Here is a 19,693-nt window from a genome sequence, read left to right on the forward strand (position 1 = left end):
CCCTAGGCCATGGTGGATTTTGTCGCAGCAATGACAGCCATATTCCATGGGTTCGTAAAATGGAGGCATTCATTATTATATATCCATAAAATAATAAACTGAATTAACTCCAACAACCAAATGATAAGAGCTAGAAAAGCAGACAACACAGAAAAATAAACAAAATCAGTAAGCAACTTCAATGAAAGTGTTGCAGTTGAGAATTTTATGTTGAAACTGTGAAATGGCGTCTAACAAAGTTTCCATGACTAACTGAATCTACTAACCCAAAAGAAAAGCAACTATAACGTGAATCCCATACAATCTAATTTGGATTTTGTTCCAGCTGAATAATTTTCCTGGAAAGAAACAAAAACAAACAACAAAAACTAAGGATCAATCTGATTTTTTCCCCCTTTCATCATCTCTATCTCGATCCTTGATGCGTTTTCACCTGAACCACCATCTTTTGGCAGCTGCTAGGGGTGTATTCAAAAATGGGGCATAGCGGCTGATGAGGGGGTTCACAGTCTGGCCAATTTTATTCCACACGTTCTGATGGTAGCTTGCAGTCACAGGAGCATGATACATGAGCTTCAACAGCTGCCAGAAACAAGTCCAGCAGACAAAAAGGAAAAGGGATCCATTAGCATAATAAACTTGCATTCCGACTCATACTTGAAACATAAATAAATTTGCATTTGCAATGTATGGAAATGAAATGAGCCAGGGGAAGACTGAAATTTCTTTTATGGTTTGAAACCTATATGCAATACTTACGTAATGTTTTTTTCAAAACAAAAGGTCTTCTCTGAATGATCCAAATCATACCCAGAAAAAATATGACATAGGTCACACGGTTCCACATGCAAGGCCAATGGCTCTCTAAAGCATCACTGACCAAATGTGAAACATAACGAGGGAGAGAGATCTATATGCTGCCTCTTAACATTAAGATCTCACAAGCCATGCAAACAGCAGGTAGCAAGACATTATATTCCATAAGAGAAGGGGGACCCACATACTTAATGAGACACAGTGAAGGGGAAGTACTTTGACAGCATGTATTTCCTTTTCCCGTTAAATGCAGTTTTATCAGTTCTTTCAGATGGAAAACATTTTTGAACTCTATCGGGTGGACGCACAATGGCCAATCATCTAAATAAAGCTGGATGCCCAGCTGTACTTTTGTCCACCTTAAGTCTTTTAAAATGGTAATCATTACAAAAGCTTCCTTGGTTAAAACCTAAGCAGAATCAGTAGATATAACTCTAAATAGTGAAAGGAAGTAAGGAACAAAACTAACCTGCCAGTACATAAATGCTTGTATTATGTTCCGTTGCCACCTGCATCCACCAGGTGAACTTTATTGTCTAACAGGGGGAAAAAAAAGATTTTTTTTTTTAGCGGGGGGGGGGGGGGGGGGGGAGGAAAAAAATAGAGCAAGGCAAGAAATTTGCAACTAACGAGAATAGTGAAACGATTAGGAGGAAACCCAATGCGATTTGAACATGTGAAGCCAGTATGTTAAGGGTGGTTGTGTTTGACTCAACCCACAAACAAGGATCCTCCATATACTTCCTGTTCACAGAGCGCGTTAGACAAGTTAAACAAGAGAACTACGTAGAGTAACAAACAAAAGATCCACAGAAAAGAACAGCTTAAGCACAGGAACAGAAGGAAGCCAATTATTTAATTCATCATATAAAACACACACAAACACACTGCAACAACACAAATGTTTGCACTGGGAAGGTTGGGTAAGCATGCTCTCTGAGCCGCTCATAAAAACAATTCTTTTTATACCATCTCTTCAGAAACAGGAACTCTGAAACTATAATATGATGGTTTAAGCAGAGAAAGACAGAAGCTGACTTGTTTTCATCGAAATAAGGAAAGAGCAAAAAGAAATTAGCTAATTTGGAATAAAGAAGAAAAGCACCACAGGAAGATGAAACTATAGTATGTTCCGTTGCCCCCCCCCCCCAACCTTCCTTTGTTTTTCTTCTTGTTTTTTTTGGGGGTTGGGGGAATAAGGTGCTTCAAAATATGATTGTATGCATCCTACAGTAGCTTCTTTACAGGTCAAACAACTGAAAGCAGTTCAGAGGCTTAGATTTTTTCCCCTGGGGCATATTACCCATGATCTAATACCTTGGACAGCCTCTGAAAAATGGGGTAATGTTACATATATTTCCCAAAGCCGACCCTGCTAAACATGGAATCCTGTGCACTAGAAGTGCTTTTACTCAATGACAACATTCAGCCACTACAGGAAATGGTTTAGTTGACAATCCAACTCACTTTCTTTCTTTTAACGAAACAGATCTTGCTCTGTTGATTCAACAAGTGGTTCAGAGATATTTCCAGACTACATATTGAGTGTTGATTACCTAGGCTCATCCCTTTCTTTCCTCCTTATTTTGCAAAAGCTCTGGTTTGTACAAAAAATTTTCTGACTCTGATTCTTGTTTGGTAATTATTCTCTTATTTCAACCAGAGTTCCAATCAAATCTCTCAAGGATTACCAAGAACCATAGACCCCTTGCGTTCACTCTCAGACATCCTAATTATTCGATTTGAAAACAGGTTTCTTACACAACCCCAGGGTGGGGGAAGAGAGGCGGCACTCAAAGGCACTGGGGAGGTACTTGAGGCATGGAAAGACATAGGGAAACTGGATAAGGCCCAGCATCTTTTCTCTTAAGCCTTCAAAGTTTACTATAATAGAGAATGGAGATTTTCAAATACAAAGTCTCAATTCCTTTAGTTAACAATCCAAATTCTGCATATCGTTGCTTCCTACTATTAGTTGAGGAGTCTTTGAATCCATGTTAATGGATGTTTCTCAAATCTGGTATATTTTCCTTGTCTATGATCCTGGCTACTGTTGGTTCTCCAAAACCTACTGTTAGGTGGATTAGAAGCACATTACATGGACAAAACCGGTAAACGAAAATAGGAAATTTTCTTTAGATACATATACATGCAACCATAAAAGATAGATATTAACAGGCTTGATATTCACTAACAACTGGTAGACACCAAGCATTAAGCAATCAAATTCACTCAATTAAATGCATGGTTGCACAAAATTTACCTGTATAATGAGGAACGGCTAAAATTGCGCCTCAGAAACTTCGCAACATTTTCAAGCACTCGGCAAAGCACAGGTATCAAAGCAACTGCCATGTAACTTGACATTAGTAATACTAAGCTATAACCAAAATATAAGAAAATTAATCATTGAAACTAAAAAACACTACTTAAGAAATTTTAGGCAAATGGATACATACATTTCAGGTGAAGGTTGGAGGTCACAAACATAAGACAGTAAAGGAAGTACATAAAATCCTTTGCTGGGATTATTGACTGAAACCATACTTGGAGAGCCTGAAGATTCCATGCCCTAGGTTTCTGAAACGAAAGAACTATCTCTTGTAAAACACGAAATATCGAATAAACAAGAAAATGCACCGCATCACAGAGAGGACAAGGTAGGTCTTGGTAGTAACATTACCCCATATACTGAGTACAAAGAGTAGAGAGATGAACAAGCAGTTCCCATAAAGGACAAGCGATATGCCCTGTGCGAAAGATTCCTAGGCGCAAGAGGAAATATTGCAAGCAAAGCAACAATAAGTACCTACAAAAAACCAGCACAATACAATAAAATCAGGAAAGGCAGAAGGTAAAAGCTGCAAAACAAACCAGATTTCCAGGAATAATCTGCTATACAGATACAAGGATGCTACAGAGGACCAATAGAAGTTCCAAGTTAAAGCCAAAAAAGTTTGCTAGATACAAAGATCAGTTCAAAAATCAATTTTGATGTATGGTACACTAGCCCTCACTAATTCTTACATGTAGCATGGGTTTCCCTATTAAGTACACACCACAACTGTATTTCATTCATAACCTTATACGTTGTAGCACTGAAAGTCTAACTGATGGATATCACTTTTTCAGCTTCTTTTCTGCAGAGAAACAAGCCATCATATTGTCCATAATATTACATTATGGATGCCACATAAAACTGGACAAGTAGTTGAGACCCCATCATTCCAAGAATTTCTCTTGTGAGGGACAAGAAAGGGATTTGTGGAGTATATCCTTTAAAATGAGTTAACCAAGCAATGCGATTCACAAACTCCAAAATGGGTTAACTAGACATTTCAGAGGGGTTGGAGAAACAATAATATCCACAAACTCATGATTAATGCTATCTGGCAGGTTCCTCCATGGATATCTTGAATACTGTTACAGAAATGCTGCCCGATTTACCAACTCTAAATGACTCTTAATGCTTTTATAATTTCCAAATTCCACATTGGTTTCTAGAAGTGTCAGAACGAAAAATACTATGGACTTCAAATTAAGCAGCTTGAATTTCATTCCTTTTACATAAAGCTGATAACGTCAGAAAAATCATAATATTATATATTCTGATTGATATAATAATGTAATCACCATCTACTAATTTTAACCTTACAAGTGGTGAAAATTTTAGTAAACCTTCCAATGAAGAATGCAATCATTAGTACTTTCTTGATGAGACATATGCCTCAGATGTTTAAATGATAACAAGTTGTCAACACCAAAATACATTACAAAAATGAAATTTCATAAATAAAAAAATTTGAGAAAAGTGTCTCTGAGCCTAACATTTCCTACGACTTCTCACTTGTGATTCTTTTATTATTTTTTACTTTTGGAAGAATATATGTGAGAAGGTGTAAGAGTGCTGTAGGTTCAGAGAACCCTTTCCCTAAAGTAAGTATGTGCATTTGTTTTCTTTACCCAAGCATTGACAGAAAATTGTATGCTTTGTTGGTCCCAGCGGAAAGAACCAGGATTTGTGCTGGTTGTTGATGCTCCTGATGTCCTAGTAGTTGAACCTACAACAAAATTTGGGATAGACCAGGGCAGGAAAATTAGCAAATCAAAAAATTTAACTTAATGGGAGAGGATTCTCTCAGCCAGTGGCATAGGGTGCACCACCCCATTGAAACAAAACAGACTCTTACATAGAAAAGCAGCAAAATCAAGTCATATTAAGAGAGGGATTGACACAGAAGTGCTACCATAACTTGACCCAGTGGTTAAGAGAACCTTTTCCCACAAAAATAACATGCACTTTCTTAATGTTCATATACTGATCCTAGCATATGAAGCTTCAAAATTTTTGTACCTGCATTCCTTGGCCGTGCCTGTTCAGCTGCTGATGATGCTGAGGATGTTGCAGATGGTCTTGTAGGTTGAGAAGAACTGCCAGAGGCCATCGGCTCAACCACAAGATCAGGATCCTGCTCATATAAAAGGTATTCAACATATATAAGAATAAGTTACGTAAGAGTTGAACGCATACAAGAATCACAGGAATCTGCTACGACCTTGAATTTCATACTTTAATAGATTCATCACATGAAAGGAATTAATGAAACTTGTTGTTTTGAGCAGATTATACAGCAATTGATTTTCTTTGTCCTGATTGCAATGTCTTCAGAATTTATAGACGGAATAAGCTGTAATTGAATATGTGAATATTTGTCAATTGGATGTTAACAACGCATTTTTACATGGGACTCTTGAAGAAACTGTGTTTATGCAACAACCCCAAGGGTATCTTGATCCTCAATTTCCTCATTATGTGTGTAAACTGAAGTGTTCATTGTATGGGCTTAAACAAGCACCGCGGGCTTGGTTCCAACGCCTCAGTTCTTATCTTGTAACACTTGGTTTTCAAGGCTCTCAGACTGATTCTTCATTATTTTTTCGCCATACTCCGCATGGTTAATTATTCATTCTCATCTATGTGGATGATATCCTCATCCTTGGGCCTTCTTCCACCGAAATTAATACTCTCATGCATGCTCTTTCTCATCAATTTTCCCTTAAAGATTTGGGCCCAGCAACCTTTTTCCTGGGTATTGAACTCATTCGGCAGCCTACGGGCCTGTTATTATCTCAACAACGTTATATCAGTTCTATACTTGAAAAGGCTGGCATGCAAGGGGCCAAACCTATTTCAACGCCTCTTGCTCCATCACAGCTTCTCACACGTTCCGCTGGTTCCCCTCTTTTGGATCCCACTTTGTATCGAAGCTTGGTTGGTGGCCTTTAGTATGTTACCTTAACAAGACCGGATCTATCATATTCTGTTAATAAGCTATGTCAATTCTTGGCATGTCCCACAGAGGAGCATTGGTTGGCACTTAAGCGACTACTTCGGTATCTCAAGGGAACAATTTTATATGGTCTTCATTTGACCCCATCACCTAGTTCTTCCCTTGTCGCCTATTCCGACGCCGATTGGGCTGGCTGCCCGGATGATCGCAAGTCCACTGGCAGCTTTCTTATCTATCTTGGTGACAATCTCATTTCATGGCAATCTCGTTAGCAAACCATTGTTGCCCGTTCTAGCACCGAAAGTGAGTATCGAGCTCTCGCTCTTGCCACCACCGAACTCACTTGGGTTCAATCTCTTCTCACTGAGTTGGGTTTCACCTTCCCTCTCCTCCTACGTTGTGGTGTGACAATATTGGGGCCACTCATCTCTCCGCCAACCCGGTATTTCATGCTCGTACTAAACACATTGAAATAGATTTTCATTTTGTGCTTGACAAGGTGGCCAAGGGTGATTTGTTCATTCGTTTTCTCTCTAGTACAGCTCAGCCTGCTGACATTCTTACAAAGAGTTTACCTGTCACTCGGTTTTTGTTTCTTCGGTCCAAACTCAAGCTCCATTCTGGACCCTTGACTTTGCGGGAGGGTGTTAGGGATAAAGTATAAAGACAATTTTATCCTTGTATGACTTAATGTATTACTCTGTTTTACTATAAATATAAGTCTGTGTCTTCATTATAAGACACGTTTTCTGTTGCAATATACTGGTTTAACAGAGCATACACCTTGATGACAACATTTTCCCTAGCATAAGTTATAAGATAAGGAGCAATGACCAGGATGGTCCAGTCATGCACAATGAAAAGCAACGAATGGAACAGAAAAACATTGATATAATGCAACTTAAAGGGGGCTGAAAAGGGCTACTAATTGAGCAAAAAAGAACACTTTCATAATTATAACTGCTCAGAGAGAAAAAGTCCATTGAGTGGAATGGTGAATCTGAACTCTTGTATCAGACCCAAAATGGTAAGGTATCGCGTTGTTGAGTTCATTAAATCGTCAGTTACTGTCAGCATCCCACTTCCAGAACTCTAAGAACGGCCCAACTGGTTGAGACTACAACCAACATCTCTAAAACATGACAAAATCCACACAACCAAATCCTGTTTGTTTTAAAAAAAAAAAAAAAGAGATAATTTCCCTATACTTCCGACGTTACCAAAGGGAAGACTTCCCACAAGGGGCTTCCAGTCTATGGAAGTAAAAAATAATGAAATTACCCCAAAAAAAAAGGGCATAAATTATACAGGTCAACGAATTCGCACCAGGAGATCGCATGAAAAATGAAAATAAGAACAAAACAACAAGGCACCAGAAGCATCATGAGTCAAAAGACCAAAAAGGAATCAAAATTCTCTGAATTGCAGTAAAAAATTAAATGAAACAAAGGGGAGAGGGGAACTCATATTCTTGAGTTGTAAAAATTTCACCAGAATCATTGCTAAGCAGAAAAAGAAATAAGAGGCAATTGGGTGTGTTAAAAACTAACAATGTAACGCTGGTAGAACTTGCGCTTGAAATAATCGACAACTTCAGGACGAGAGGCCTTCTGAGGAGGAATAAGGATGTTAGACCAGTAATCCGCCCATCGGGGGTCGTTATCATAGTCATAAGAGGCGGCGGCTATCTTCTTCAACCGCTGATCTTGATCTTCCGCCATTAATAATCGATCACTCACTGATTACTCTTTTCTCTTCTTGGCTCTGACCGATTGACTCTACAGTTCTTCCAATGAAATCAGTGGCCGATTCTTCTGCTTTGAGAGGTACTTCTTCACTATTTCTAGCGAAGAATCTCAAACCTTTGGGGAATCAATCCACGGCATCATCGGATACCGAGAGTTGCAATTCGATCAGAACACCACCAGAAGGTCAATTTATTAGGTGAAGCGGACCGGACGGTCGATGCGATTCAGGATCAATCCTGTGCTACACCTAAACCGGGTTTACTTGGTCCAACCACAATATCAAAACTAGAAGCCTCTTCATTTGCCACGTGTCTCTTAAAGATCATAGTTGATAAAACTAACAGCAATTTGAGGAACCGGTTCGACTCATTGTGAGTTGTAAATGATACGGTACCATAAGCTGGACTCCAACTCACCGTTTTGATATGTCTTTGTAGTTTGTATTTATCTTCACCTCATATTTCTTGTACATCGTTGTACAAAATTTGAAATATGCTCCAACACCTAAAGAAAAGAGAGTCTGGATCAACACCCCGGATGGAGAGCATTGCTTACACTTTTCAGCCACAAAATGAAGTGGGTTCGATGAATAAAAAGATAGAAAATTTTAAGAGGAAGCAAGACCCACACCAATACCCTGTGGTCTCGTGTATTTTGTGGTCGGAAAATGTAAATCAATAATTTGAATTTAAGTTTGAATCCGAGTTCATTAAGAGTTCTACACTAAGAAAATTCAAGACACGAAAACGATAAGGATAAGAATTGTTTCAACCTTAGCAACCCGATGAGATATTAATATGCCTCAACAGAAGTAATGAGATATTAACCGGAGGATGGAATATTAATATGCCTCAATAGAGTCGAAGCCACGACCTCTTCACTAAGAGGTGTTGGTTTCAACCACTAGAACAACTCTGTGTTGGCCAAATGACGTATTTTTACAAAACAGTTACTATCCCAATTCCCATCCATGCCAATATTAGTATCTCTCTATATCTCTTTGAGATTACTACGCAAAAGTTTCCATTGAGTGACTGATTTGGAATGGGCCGTCACTATTTTTCTCTTTGGTATTTTAGTTTTTGATTGCACTAGAGGGAAAAGGAAATTGAAATTTCTTCTAAAAGGATGAAACTCAATTTAAATCAAGTAAAAGTATCGGCGCGGGCAAGGGGGGGGGAGGGGGGCAGGGGCCCCGGGGGGGGGGGGGGGGGGGGGCGGGGGCCCTCCCCCAACCAAGGGGGTAAAGCGGGGGGGAGCGGGTGGACCCCCCCCGCCCCTGGTTTGGAAGGTCCTTTGTTTCCCCACTCCCCCCCACCTTTCCCACGCGCCTGGTCTTTTATTAGGTCTTTGATTTGTTGATCAAAACACGTGGACAAAATGAAATGTCAATGTATAGAATTTGTTTGAGGGTTGTTCATCAATGCTACATCAGTGTTTGCCTCAAACATAATTAAACTCGAATCAATGTCAAGGATAGAAGATACCTTTCATATTTTAATATCTCTTTCACGATGCATTGAGTAGAAAAATCTACCTCAAAGCATTGATTAATTAGATGCGTTTTTGGAATAGTGGTGCCAGTCTCTTACATAGATATAATTTGATTGAGGTCTTAGGTTTGAATTTTCGCCAATTTCCATTCCCATCCCCATCCCTGAGCCTATGATCCCGACTCTTTGTAATTAATTTTACCGATGAACCAAAAAAACAAACACAAGATGGTCAGGATAGTGGTATGAGACTTTCATGTAAAGCTTTTTTCTTCAAATCATTATTATGCAAGATGCAACTCTACATTGCCTCATCAATGGCTACAACAAACACAATCAAACCCAGCCAATTGTAATGAGATTTCCATGTAAAGCTTTCTTCAAATCATTATTATGCAAAATGCATCTCTCTCTCTCTCTCTCTCTCTACCTAGACTTCTTATTGCTCTCTTATCACACCATGAATATCAAGGGAACTGACTCTGCTAGATGATGGATTGTGATTCAATGTCTGCAAGATGGAGCAGAAGATACCAATTTAGCAAGTCTAGCATTACTAAGAGAGCAATGCCTTTCTTCATTTTCTTCTTGGTTTGACACAGCAGGTCTTCCTCTTGACAAAAGGCCATGCATTTTCAACCCATTCTCAAGGTCAATAACCTCATCTAATCTTTCCACAACCTTATCAAAGCAGAAATATCTCCCACAAGCTCCATAGTCCATAGCTTCATAAACATCAACATGGGCCTTCGCCATTGTATTGACATCCACAGTTGCCAATACTCCTCGATCTACCATAAGCTGTCCCCCTGTGTAGAGCCATGAGTACTTTTTATTAGAACCAAGTGTATGAAAGGTGCTTGTAAAATTTACCCAAAGAAAAGATGACACTTGATCTGCCATCTGTTGAGCCCATGAATTTTTAGAGGGCTATAACTAGAGTAGCTAGCTAGCAAATGGATTTCTTTACCTTTAAGATAGGGTAGAGAAGCTTCTGTTTGAGCATTTGGAAAGGTTGGTGCCATAAGAAGGCCAGGGCAAATTGTCACCAGATTGACTTTCAGTTCTTCGGACTTTCTCCAAGCAATTTTCTCTGCTGTCGTCTTACCCAAGGCATACCAAAGCTGCTCACCCAAAAAAATTAGAAACCATGTTCATTTGCATAATGTATCACCTCTAGTTTGTTCTGCAAATAGATTTTGACTACCTTATTGTCTCTGCAGAACTCTTCGTCGCTCCAATAATTCTCATTGATGACTCCATGAAAATCATTGCTCTGCCATATTGAAGCTAGCAGAGATGAAGTAAAGATGCATCTCTTAACACAAGCGGCTCTGCCGCATGCTTCAATAACATTATTTGCTGCTTCCCTTTCCAGAAAGGCCATTGTTTCCTGCAAAATTAATCAAAAACAGGTGCAGCCTCTGTGCCTATGTCAAGGGCAAGTAAGTTTTCTACGATCAGTGAACTCTTTAAAAATTCACAGATATGGCCATTGGTGAGTGAGTTCACATTATAAAGGACGACCACTTTTGATCTATTTGGCCAGAAATTCAACATAAAATGCGCAAATTACATGACAGTGTTATGGTGTGACTAACCGAATAACCGGAGACACCGCGGGGATCGAAAGAAGAGGAGGTGTGGAAAACGGCATGACAACCAGTGAAGGCTCTGCAGAGGCTCTCTACATCTCCTAACTTCGCCACCACCACGCTTTCTAATCCCACCCACTCTATCATTTCCTCTTCCTCCAATTCTACTGTTCAAAGACAAACCAACCATCGATCTATCAAATTAGCTAGCTAAAAACATCAACAACATCGCATGCAATTCATCTGTTTTTGTGTGTGTATATGAGAGAGAGAGACCTGGGTTTTGTAGAGCGAGACGAACGAGGTAACCTCGAGCCAAGAGGTGCCTTAGTATGTGAGAGATCAAGTGTGAATTCCCACCTGTGAGACAGACCAGTTTCCTGTCACTCCCCTTCATATTGCAAGCAATAGCATTGAAGCTCCCCCATGGCTTCTGGTTTCCACAGACTGATGATGAAGCTGCGATCGATGTCTCTGGTTTAGTTACCAGCACCGCCTCGCTGCAACTCTCCATTCTCCCCATCTCTCTGTGTCGTCAAATTGAGGAAATGAAATGGCAGAGGAACTAATAATAAGTGCACGCGGGGATTAGAGGAGGTTGCTGTTAGGTGTACCGTGCATGAAGGAAGCGTAGATTGTCAAATTGAAGATTAGATAGAAACGTGGGATCAAAATCCTCCGTGGGCGCAAATTTGGGCGGCCGTACGATGGATGGACGCCACGTGTCATTTCAAAAATCTAAACTATTAATCTTTCATAAGTGTATCTGCTGAACCGTTCTAACAAGTAAACTTGAACGGTTTGTCCGAACGAATGGCTTTCTTCGTCTCTACCTAAACGTCTATCCAGCCATTGTCCTTGCCGAAGTGAGTTTCATCTTCTCCGTCTCCGGTGACTTAGTTCGTTCTCGAAACAGTTGTAACGGTTAGTTGCCATTTCAACAAACAAAGTTTGTATCAAATAGAAAAACAAAGATAAAACCCCAACCGGCTGGGCTGGGCTGGGCTTGGCTTTGCTTAGGCTGGATCTTTTTAAAACCCCAACCCAGTCCTGGTCTTCTTAGCCCAGCCCAAGATGTGCATTTGTCAACTATTCTCTCGTCCCTTTGACCCAGGAAAAAAAAATTAAAACCCAGCCCAGGTTCACCTTTCATATGATCGTCTAGAATTTGTGATTCTTCCCTCTTATGCCTCTTATCTATAATTACCAAGTGAAGTTCTCTCTTTTGCATAAATTTTTGTTTCCCAGTTCTTCAACCAAAATTCTTTATGTTGATGATAGGGCACACAATTCCCTAATTAATTTTCAGCTTAGTCTGAATTAGACCCCAGGAGAAAAGTAAGAGTCAGAAGAAACAGCCAAAATGTTGATCAATTTGAACAACACTTCTCAGTACTTCAAGAAGCCTTTCCAGAAGAAGATAAAGAGTTCTAACTCATTTTGGATGAACATTTGCTCCAGTTCATTCACCAATACATACAACATGATGGGGGTAAATTGAAGTTCTATTGACAATTCTGAATGACAATGGTGAATGGAACATTACAGGCATAAATATGTAAACCATGGACGAGCAAGAAATTACAGGATACGTAGCACTAGGATGTGTCGAATGTAAGGGCAGCTGGTGCGTTCCATGTACCAGTAAACAATTTGGCTTGGCTCGGTACAAGGCCAAAATGAGCCATTTTTTTGAGCCCCAGGTCCTTTATACATTTACAGAAAAATAAAAAATATTACTGGGACCTGGAAAAATCCTCTTGTCCCTTTGAGCTATTAATCCTAGCAATCTCTGTATCGCCAAGCAATGATCTGTGTTTACTTCTATGGCCCAAATTCATGGCTGTTCCCATATTCCCGGCTTCTCTCATTTTCTTGAGTCGTCCCAGATTCTCGGCTCCTCCAGCTATTTTCACTCATGAAACCTGAACTGTAGTCTTGACTACCAAATGCCATCCTCTGAAACATTCTGATTTGTGCAGATTGTATGGTGGAATTATAGAGTTTGCTGTCGCCTGGTCTCAAACCATTACTTAGATCATTCAGGTCACTGGTATCTCCTAAACTGTCAAAAGCTCGTACCACCTGGGGCAGGAAAAAGAAGAAGAAAAAAAAAACTCTTGAATCATTTCATTTTATTACCCCAGAGCAAGGTTTTTCTTGATTAAAAAAAAAAAGAGGGAAAAATTTGATGCAAGATTTGAATCTGCATTGCAATTGAGAATTCATTACCTGTCCCATGCGAGGTCTCCTTGGAGCTGAATGACGTATGCATGCTGCAGCTGCCTCAATCAACCGGAACATCTCATGTCGTACATATTTATTTTCAAGCCTTGGGTCAGCCAACCCATCAAAGTTTTCACTATCAAGCACTTGATTAATCAATGGCCGAGCCTGAAAAAGAAATAATATTTTAGTAAAGCTAAACTAAACATTTTCCCAGGGATTCAATCATATTTTGTCACCGGTGGAGATCAATTGCATTATTTTCAGCTTCTCCAAAGAAACTGGAAGAGGAAGGACATATTCAGATGAGATAGCAACTATGAAGGAAGGGGTAAAAAAAGGAAAAGAAACATGGTAGACAGATTTGGCACTTGATCAAGGAATGCTGCATGTGTGTTGAAGTGAAACTGTAAGTTTTGACACTGGGTAAGCATGTGTGAGGTTAGAAGGTAACCAATGCAAATCTGTAATGAACTGAACCCAGATCATATCAAAAACCTGTACCAGCATATTGTCTTCCTGGGTATCATTTTCCAAATAATGTAATCAATATGCTTGCATCAGTTAGAAACCAACTCAACATGAAAAAGCTGTCCTTGAAGTTTGTTTAACCACCACAGCTTCTCACACTTGCCCAACACACTAAATATCAACTGCATCCAATATTATGTTATAATCTCAGAACACTCATATTGTTGTCACATAGAATAACATTGTCCAGCTTCAGTACAGCATAGATTAATTATGGTTGTTATTCTTGGGTAAATATGAGTGCAACAATGTACCCAAAAAAACAAAAGATATTAACGCCCAACAATATTAACCCTATTAAATGCATGTGTACCATCAGTAAGCCTGATGCTTGAACAAATCTAAACTCAATATAGGGTAATTATCCATGTAGCAACGGAAGGTGATGTTTCCGAACCAAACTGGACCAAAAACCTAAAAATTCCTAACATAGTATCCTTTGAGGTTGGCTGTAACAGATTGAAACTCATTCAGCCCAACTACGCCACTTCTGATAGTCTTAGTCAAGGTGGAAGACCATAGGGATCAACAAGATTGGGAAGAATCAGTTGATTTTATGACACAAATCAGACCAAATTAACAAGGGAACCATGCTGGGGCCAGAAACAGAAGGGTGAAAGGAAACAAAATGAATATGGTGCAATCACAGTAACCAGGAAAGGAACAAGATTGTAGTTTGACCAGGGGGGAAGGGTTCTCTGAGCAAGCAGCATACTGAAGCAAATTAGTAAGTGCGACAAAATGGTATTGCATGTTAGAGGACAGAGCTGTCATTTCATCAGAGGAGACAGATAGACACTAGGGTCCCCTGTCCTGCTGGCTCAGAAAACCCTTTCCAGGCATAATACAAAACCAGGCAATGTTTATGTCCTCAAAATATACAGAAATCACCAGGTTAAGTATTGAAGTCAGGACAAAGGAAGTACCAAGTGAAATTAATCCATAAGTAGAGATTCACTGTCTCACTGTGTACATGTATGGAACTTACCCACTCAACCAAACTCTCATCTCCCAAGGGCTGAGATGCGTCCACAGGCTTGCGACCTGTAATTAGCTCTAAAAGCATGACCCCGAAAGAGTAAACATCCGACTTTTCAGTCAACTTGCCACTTGATGCATATTCTGGAGCCATGTATCTGGAAATCCAACCATCATCATTCATCAGATGAATATACAGAATTGCAATACATGCATAAATACAGAGAGCATGGTTCATACAACACAACTTGACCAAATGGGAAAATAATTTCATACACAGAGGGTTGTCACATCCATATCCACCATAAAATAGACAAGCTACCCATTTGGATTCAAACATGTCAAATTTTATGGTCCGTCCCTACCAAAATGGTTTCTTGCAAATGTTCTCTAATACTAACTTTTCAACCATTTCTGGAAGCATTATGACGCATGGTGAAATATACAGCTTGAGTACCAGCTTTGCTGGCACCCTCTAACATGAGGACATGTTGCACACACCCTCTACATTTGGCTGGTAACTTTCAGCCACACATATTTTCCCACATGGTAGAATAAAGCTTCAAAAATGGTTTATAATTAAGTATTTTTTTTAAAAAACTAGAAGGGAACAACTGCAATGCATTGTGGCCAGTAAGAGAAACTAGGCTACAAATCTTAACTAGAAGCAACCAATCCAGATGATACCAGAACTAGCAATGGTCGAAATAGCCACAACCGCCCTTGGTGTGCCTCAAATTAAACGGCCAACTGGATAAGAAAATATAAACCCCACTAATCTTTCAAGCTACATTCAGAACCAAAATACAAATGAATGCCTACCCAAAGGTTCCCATGACACGTGTTGTTACATGTGTGTCCGCATCAAGAGCTAACTTTGCAAGCCCGAAATCTGAAACCTATCATGTGAGGAAAGGGAGGATAAGAGGAGCTGAATTATAAGCAGCATTAGCAACTAGCAAAGAGGAAGCTCAAGAAAACATGAATTCTAAATAGCAATGCATACCTGAGCTTCAAAGTTGTTGTCCAAAAGAATGTTTGAAGATTTAATATCCCTATGAATAATCCGAGGATGACCTGAAAAAAAAAGAACAAAAAGAGTTTCTATTCAGATGTAAAGTATGAAGAATAAATTTTACGAGAAAAGTACAACCACTTCTTTATGAAATTAATATGTTAGAAATATGTTCCGTAAAGAGGAAGAAGATAATATACTAGCATCAATTTTATGGTGAAATTTTCCCGTACCAAAGTACAGTCCATTATGGAATCCATTGGACTGCATACCTAGCTATGCCATGTTGAAGGTGTTAGAAAATTCTACGTAATGGATTGGACTGGAGAACCAAATGTCAAATTCATAATCTTTTTTATTTTGTACAAATCTTGCTTGGGAGCCGCGCTGATGTGGAGCTGCTGGAGCAGCCGAGGAGCAAGATTCACTGCTCGGTTTAGATTTAAATCTGGACCGTTTAATTAATCCACATTTCCAGATTCACTTAAGTTTTAGCAATCTGCATGTGGATTAATAAATGGTCCAGATTAAATCTGGACCGAGCAGTGAATCTGGGCTGTTGGCTGCCCCAAGCAGCGCCACATTGGCACTGCTCCCAAGCAAAATCCATTTTGTACAGTTCTTGTACATGTGTGCTTTTATATTTCTACATTGATGTTGATCTCACACACCACAATCTCATGTTGTTAAGGGTTACTCTCATACAAATAACCAAGCTAAGGTATGACCTAAAAGTAATAGGTATTTAGGTTAAGAAAAAAAGTACTACACCATGGAAAACAGGGCAAATATTAGGCCCAGACCAGAAATTAAGGTTTCTCAGCATAACCAGCAACAAACATAATACAAAATATGAAAAGTATAAACCATTAATTAAGATTTAATCTTAAAGTAATAAGGAATCATTCTGAAGATATGAAAGCATCATATCTTCAGAGAAAACAAAACAAAACAAGAAATGTTAATCAAATAACTATATATAGCGTAATGGAAAACAAGTACAAGAGACAGACATGTTGTGACTGTACTTGATTTGGGGGTATATAATTCTAGGGCACAATGCAATGGAAGGTTTAAGAGGGGAAAATTATCAAATGCAAACAAAAGAAAAGTTATTTACAGTCTTCATGGAGATACGCTATCCCACGAGCTGCACCTGCGGCAATCTTGACCCTTGTTGCCCAATCCATTACTGGCATACCTTTCCCTACAAATTCAAAATAGAAGAGAACATCAGCAATCTCACAATAACAGAACAAGAATCTGTAAGATGCTAAAAGGTTTATTTTACCATGAAGATGGTAGTAAAGGGTGTTGTTTGGAACATAATCGTAAACAAGCAACCTCTCATGTTCAGCTATGCAGTATCCTACCAGCGAAACCAAATGCCGATGGTGCACTCGACTAATAATCTCGACTTCAGCTCTAAACTCACGTTCTCCCTGCCCACCACCCACCTTCAACTGTTTTACAGCCACCTCTCTTCCATCTGGTAGGCATCCTTTATACACACAACCAAATCCACCTTCACCCAACAGATTCTGTGGCAAAAATCCATGTGTGATCTCTTGTAGTTCTTCATAGGTAAATGACTTTGAATTTCCTAACCCAGTTGACTCTGATGGCGAACCCATAAACTCGCTTCCGGAGCCACTTTTTACCAGAGGAACTGAAGAATAGGGCTTGATAAAGGATGAATCTGAAAAGGAAATGCAACTCTTGTCAACTCCATTCAAATGATTTCAAATATGTACAGATTTGTTCAGATCGACAGCTTTGAAAATCATATTGATATATCAACAAAACTTGACAGTCAACCACAATTAAAATTGTTAATGGCAATTTTTAATACTATTGTTGATGTCCATGCCAAGAAAAATTTTTACTTTTTACACCTCAACATGATTTCAATGTGCATAATGTCGGGGAATCCGATAATTTATGTCATTGATGGAACAACAATTCATACTATGTTGACACCATTTCAAGCTTCAATTGAGAAAGAGTTTCATGCTTCAATCATTCATTTAAAATGGACAATTGATGTTAGGGATTTCATTACCTGATCGCTCAGAAGATCCATATGGAGAAGGCATATGATATCCACCACTGAAAACAGTTGTCTTTCTCTTCCGTTTCTTTACAAACCATGCTGCAACTGCTATAAGACCAAGGATTAGCAAGCTTACTGCAATGGCAGTTCCGGCCACCGCAGCGGTGGATACCCCTCCCGAGGGAGAGGGAGGAGAAGGAACTATTCGGTTTGCCGTAGAAGTGTCATTGGCAGGTGGTGGGGGTGGTGTCACAATTGGAGATTTAGAGGAGGGTGTCACCACAACTGGTGGAGGAGGATTACCTGGAGGCGGAGGCGGTGATGAGCTTGGAGGAGGCACTAAATTTGGTGGGGGAGGAGAATTTGTAGGTGGTTTTGCTGGAGGCGGGGGAGGTGAAGAAAGAACAACAGGCGGAGGCACTGAAGGTGGGTTTGCTGGAGATGGAGGTGAAGGTGGTGGTGGCACAGGACCTTCTGCCGCAGAACTATTACGTCGAGGTGGTGGTGGCGAAAACACCGGAGGTGGCGGAGAGGTAAGAGCAGGAGATGGTGGTGGTGAAGTCACAGTGGGCGGCGAAGCCACAGGAGGCGGTGGTGAAGCCACAGGAGGCGGCGGCGAAGCCACAGGAGGCGACGGCGAAGCCACAGGAGGCGACGGCGAAGCCACAGGAGGCGGAGGCGAAGCCACAGGAGGCGGAGGCGAAGCCACAGGAGGCGGAGGCGAAGCCACAGGAGGGGACGGCGAAGCCACAGGAGGCGGCGGCGGCGGAGAGGATTGAGGAGGCGGGGTTGAGACTGGAGCCGGAGGAGAGGGCGACGGATCAGAAGGGGTCGTCGTTGAAGGAGGTGAAGCAACCGCTGAATTGGAAGATGGAGCTGGACTATTGATCACAGACGGAGATGGTGGACTTCCAGTAGAAGAAGAAGCATCTGGTGCAGGTGTGGCAGGGGGAGAAGGAGCATTTGGAGAAGGAGAAGCCATGTTCGTCAAATTTCTCTGTGACCTTAACAATACTATCCAAATCTGACACTCATTCACCACTATCCCCAAACTTTATGCATCTGCAGGCACTTACTCTATAACCCAAAATCACAACTTCGATATCAGAAATGTTTCTCCCACACCAGTAGAACCCCATCTACAAGAACATCAACCACAACTCCACAGAAAACATAACGCCCAGATGCACAAAATGCTACCCTTCTTTCAAACATGGCAACCAAATACTCTAAACCAAGTTGACACAGTCCTGCTTGACCAGAGAAACTCGAACAAAATCACTGGCACCAGACAATTCCAAATCCCAAAACCGATATCACCAAAGACCAAATGCCCAAACCAAGTTTTCGAGTAATTTGATAAGCAAAATGCAGTATTGCCAGTTAATCAAAAAAAAAAAATAATGGAAGAAAAAAAGTGGGAGAAAATTAAAAAACACTCCCAAAAACTATAAATGCAGGAGTCCTACCAACTCCTGTTCTTCAGAGGCTGATGTCACAGTTCACAACAGTAGCTTTGGACATCCGCCTTCAACAGGTTGGAATTGGATGGCTTGAATTGTGGCTAATTGCCCGAAAAGAAAATTGTGGTGACTTCCTTAGAAACTTCTTCACCATCTGAACAAACAAAAGAAACATCAATTCAAATATGAAAAATAAATTAAAAAAATATAAAAAAAACCTCTGGCATCAAATCCAATTGTTCAAAGGATCGTGAGAGCGACATCGAATAAAAAAAAGGGCAAAAGGTACGTAAAACCAAAAGAATAAAAAGAATTGATCAATACTGTAATTTTAAGAAGATAGAAAGCCCCAAAAAATAAAAAATAAAAAAGAGTAGACGTTTTGCTTTGCTTTTGTTTAAAGGCAAATCTATAATTAAAAACTCCAAAAAAGACATAAAATTGGATTTTATGCAGTGCAGGAAGGTTGGTTACACCTACACAG

At 40.0% G+C, this 19,693-nt stretch overlaps 3 protein-coding genes across 4 annotated transcripts; all 3 read right to left on the reverse strand.

Moving 5' to 3' along the window:
- Positions 1 to 177: 177 nt before the first annotated feature.
- LOC149025650 (dihydroflavonol 4-reductase/flavanone protein) lies at positions 178 to 8,003 on the reverse strand. Its single transcript, XM_089145848.1, has 9 exons — positions 7,658 to 8,003; positions 5,171 to 5,285; positions 4,780 to 4,877; positions 3,500 to 3,625; positions 3,276 to 3,396; positions 3,080 to 3,164; positions 1,447 to 1,560; positions 1,286 to 1,325; positions 178 to 582 (listed from the first exon to the last, which is right to left on the reverse strand). Exons 1-9 carry the CDS (start codon positions 7,826 to 7,828, stop codon positions 430 to 432), a joined length of 1,023 nt encoding a protein of 340 aa, XP_089001974.1. The 5' UTR covers positions 7,829 to 8,003; the 3' UTR covers positions 178 to 429.
- Positions 8,004 to 9,592: 1,589 nt separating this feature from the next.
- Positions 9,593 to 11,482, reverse strand: LOC149025651 (cinnamoyl-CoA reductase-like SNL6). Of its 2 annotated transcripts, none has more exons than XM_089143158.1 (5): positions 11,220 to 11,482; positions 10,950 to 11,107; positions 10,556 to 10,741; positions 10,319 to 10,472; positions 9,593 to 10,157 (listed from the first exon to the last, which is right to left on the reverse strand). In XM_089143158.1, exons 1-5 carry the CDS (start codon positions 11,464 to 11,466, stop codon positions 9,853 to 9,855), a joined length of 1,050 nt encoding a protein of 349 aa, XP_088999284.1. In that variant the 5' UTR covers positions 11,467 to 11,482; the 3' UTR covers positions 9,593 to 9,852. The 2 variants fall into 2 exon arrangements, with proteins under 2 accessions (XP_088999284.1, XP_088999283.1); XM_089143157.1 differs by having other exon boundaries at positions 10,950 to 11,110.
- A 665-nt stretch (positions 11,483 to 12,147) lies between these two features.
- Positions 12,148 to 19,432, reverse strand: LOC149025652 (proline-rich receptor-like protein kinase PERK8). Its single transcript, XM_089145849.1, has 8 exons — positions 17,756 to 19,432; positions 16,985 to 17,392; positions 16,814 to 16,900; positions 15,685 to 15,755; positions 15,501 to 15,577; positions 14,689 to 14,836; positions 13,176 to 13,337; positions 12,148 to 13,028 (listed from the first exon to the last, which is right to left on the reverse strand). The coding sequence occupies exons 1-8, from the start codon at positions 18,726 to 18,728 to the stop codon at positions 12,768 to 12,770; spliced, it is 2,187 nt and encodes a 728-aa protein (XP_089001975.1). The 5' UTR covers positions 18,729 to 19,432; the 3' UTR covers positions 12,148 to 12,767.
- Between the last annotated feature and the right edge of the window lie 261 nt (positions 19,433 to 19,693).

Source organism: Hakea prostrata, chromosome 2 (assembly GCF_041222555.1).
Source record: "Hakea prostrata isolate BN-2017 chromosome 2, UWA_Hpros_2, whole genome shotgun sequence".
NCBI classification, from domain to species: Eukaryota; Viridiplantae; Streptophyta; class Magnoliopsida; order Proteales; family Proteaceae; genus Hakea; species Hakea prostrata.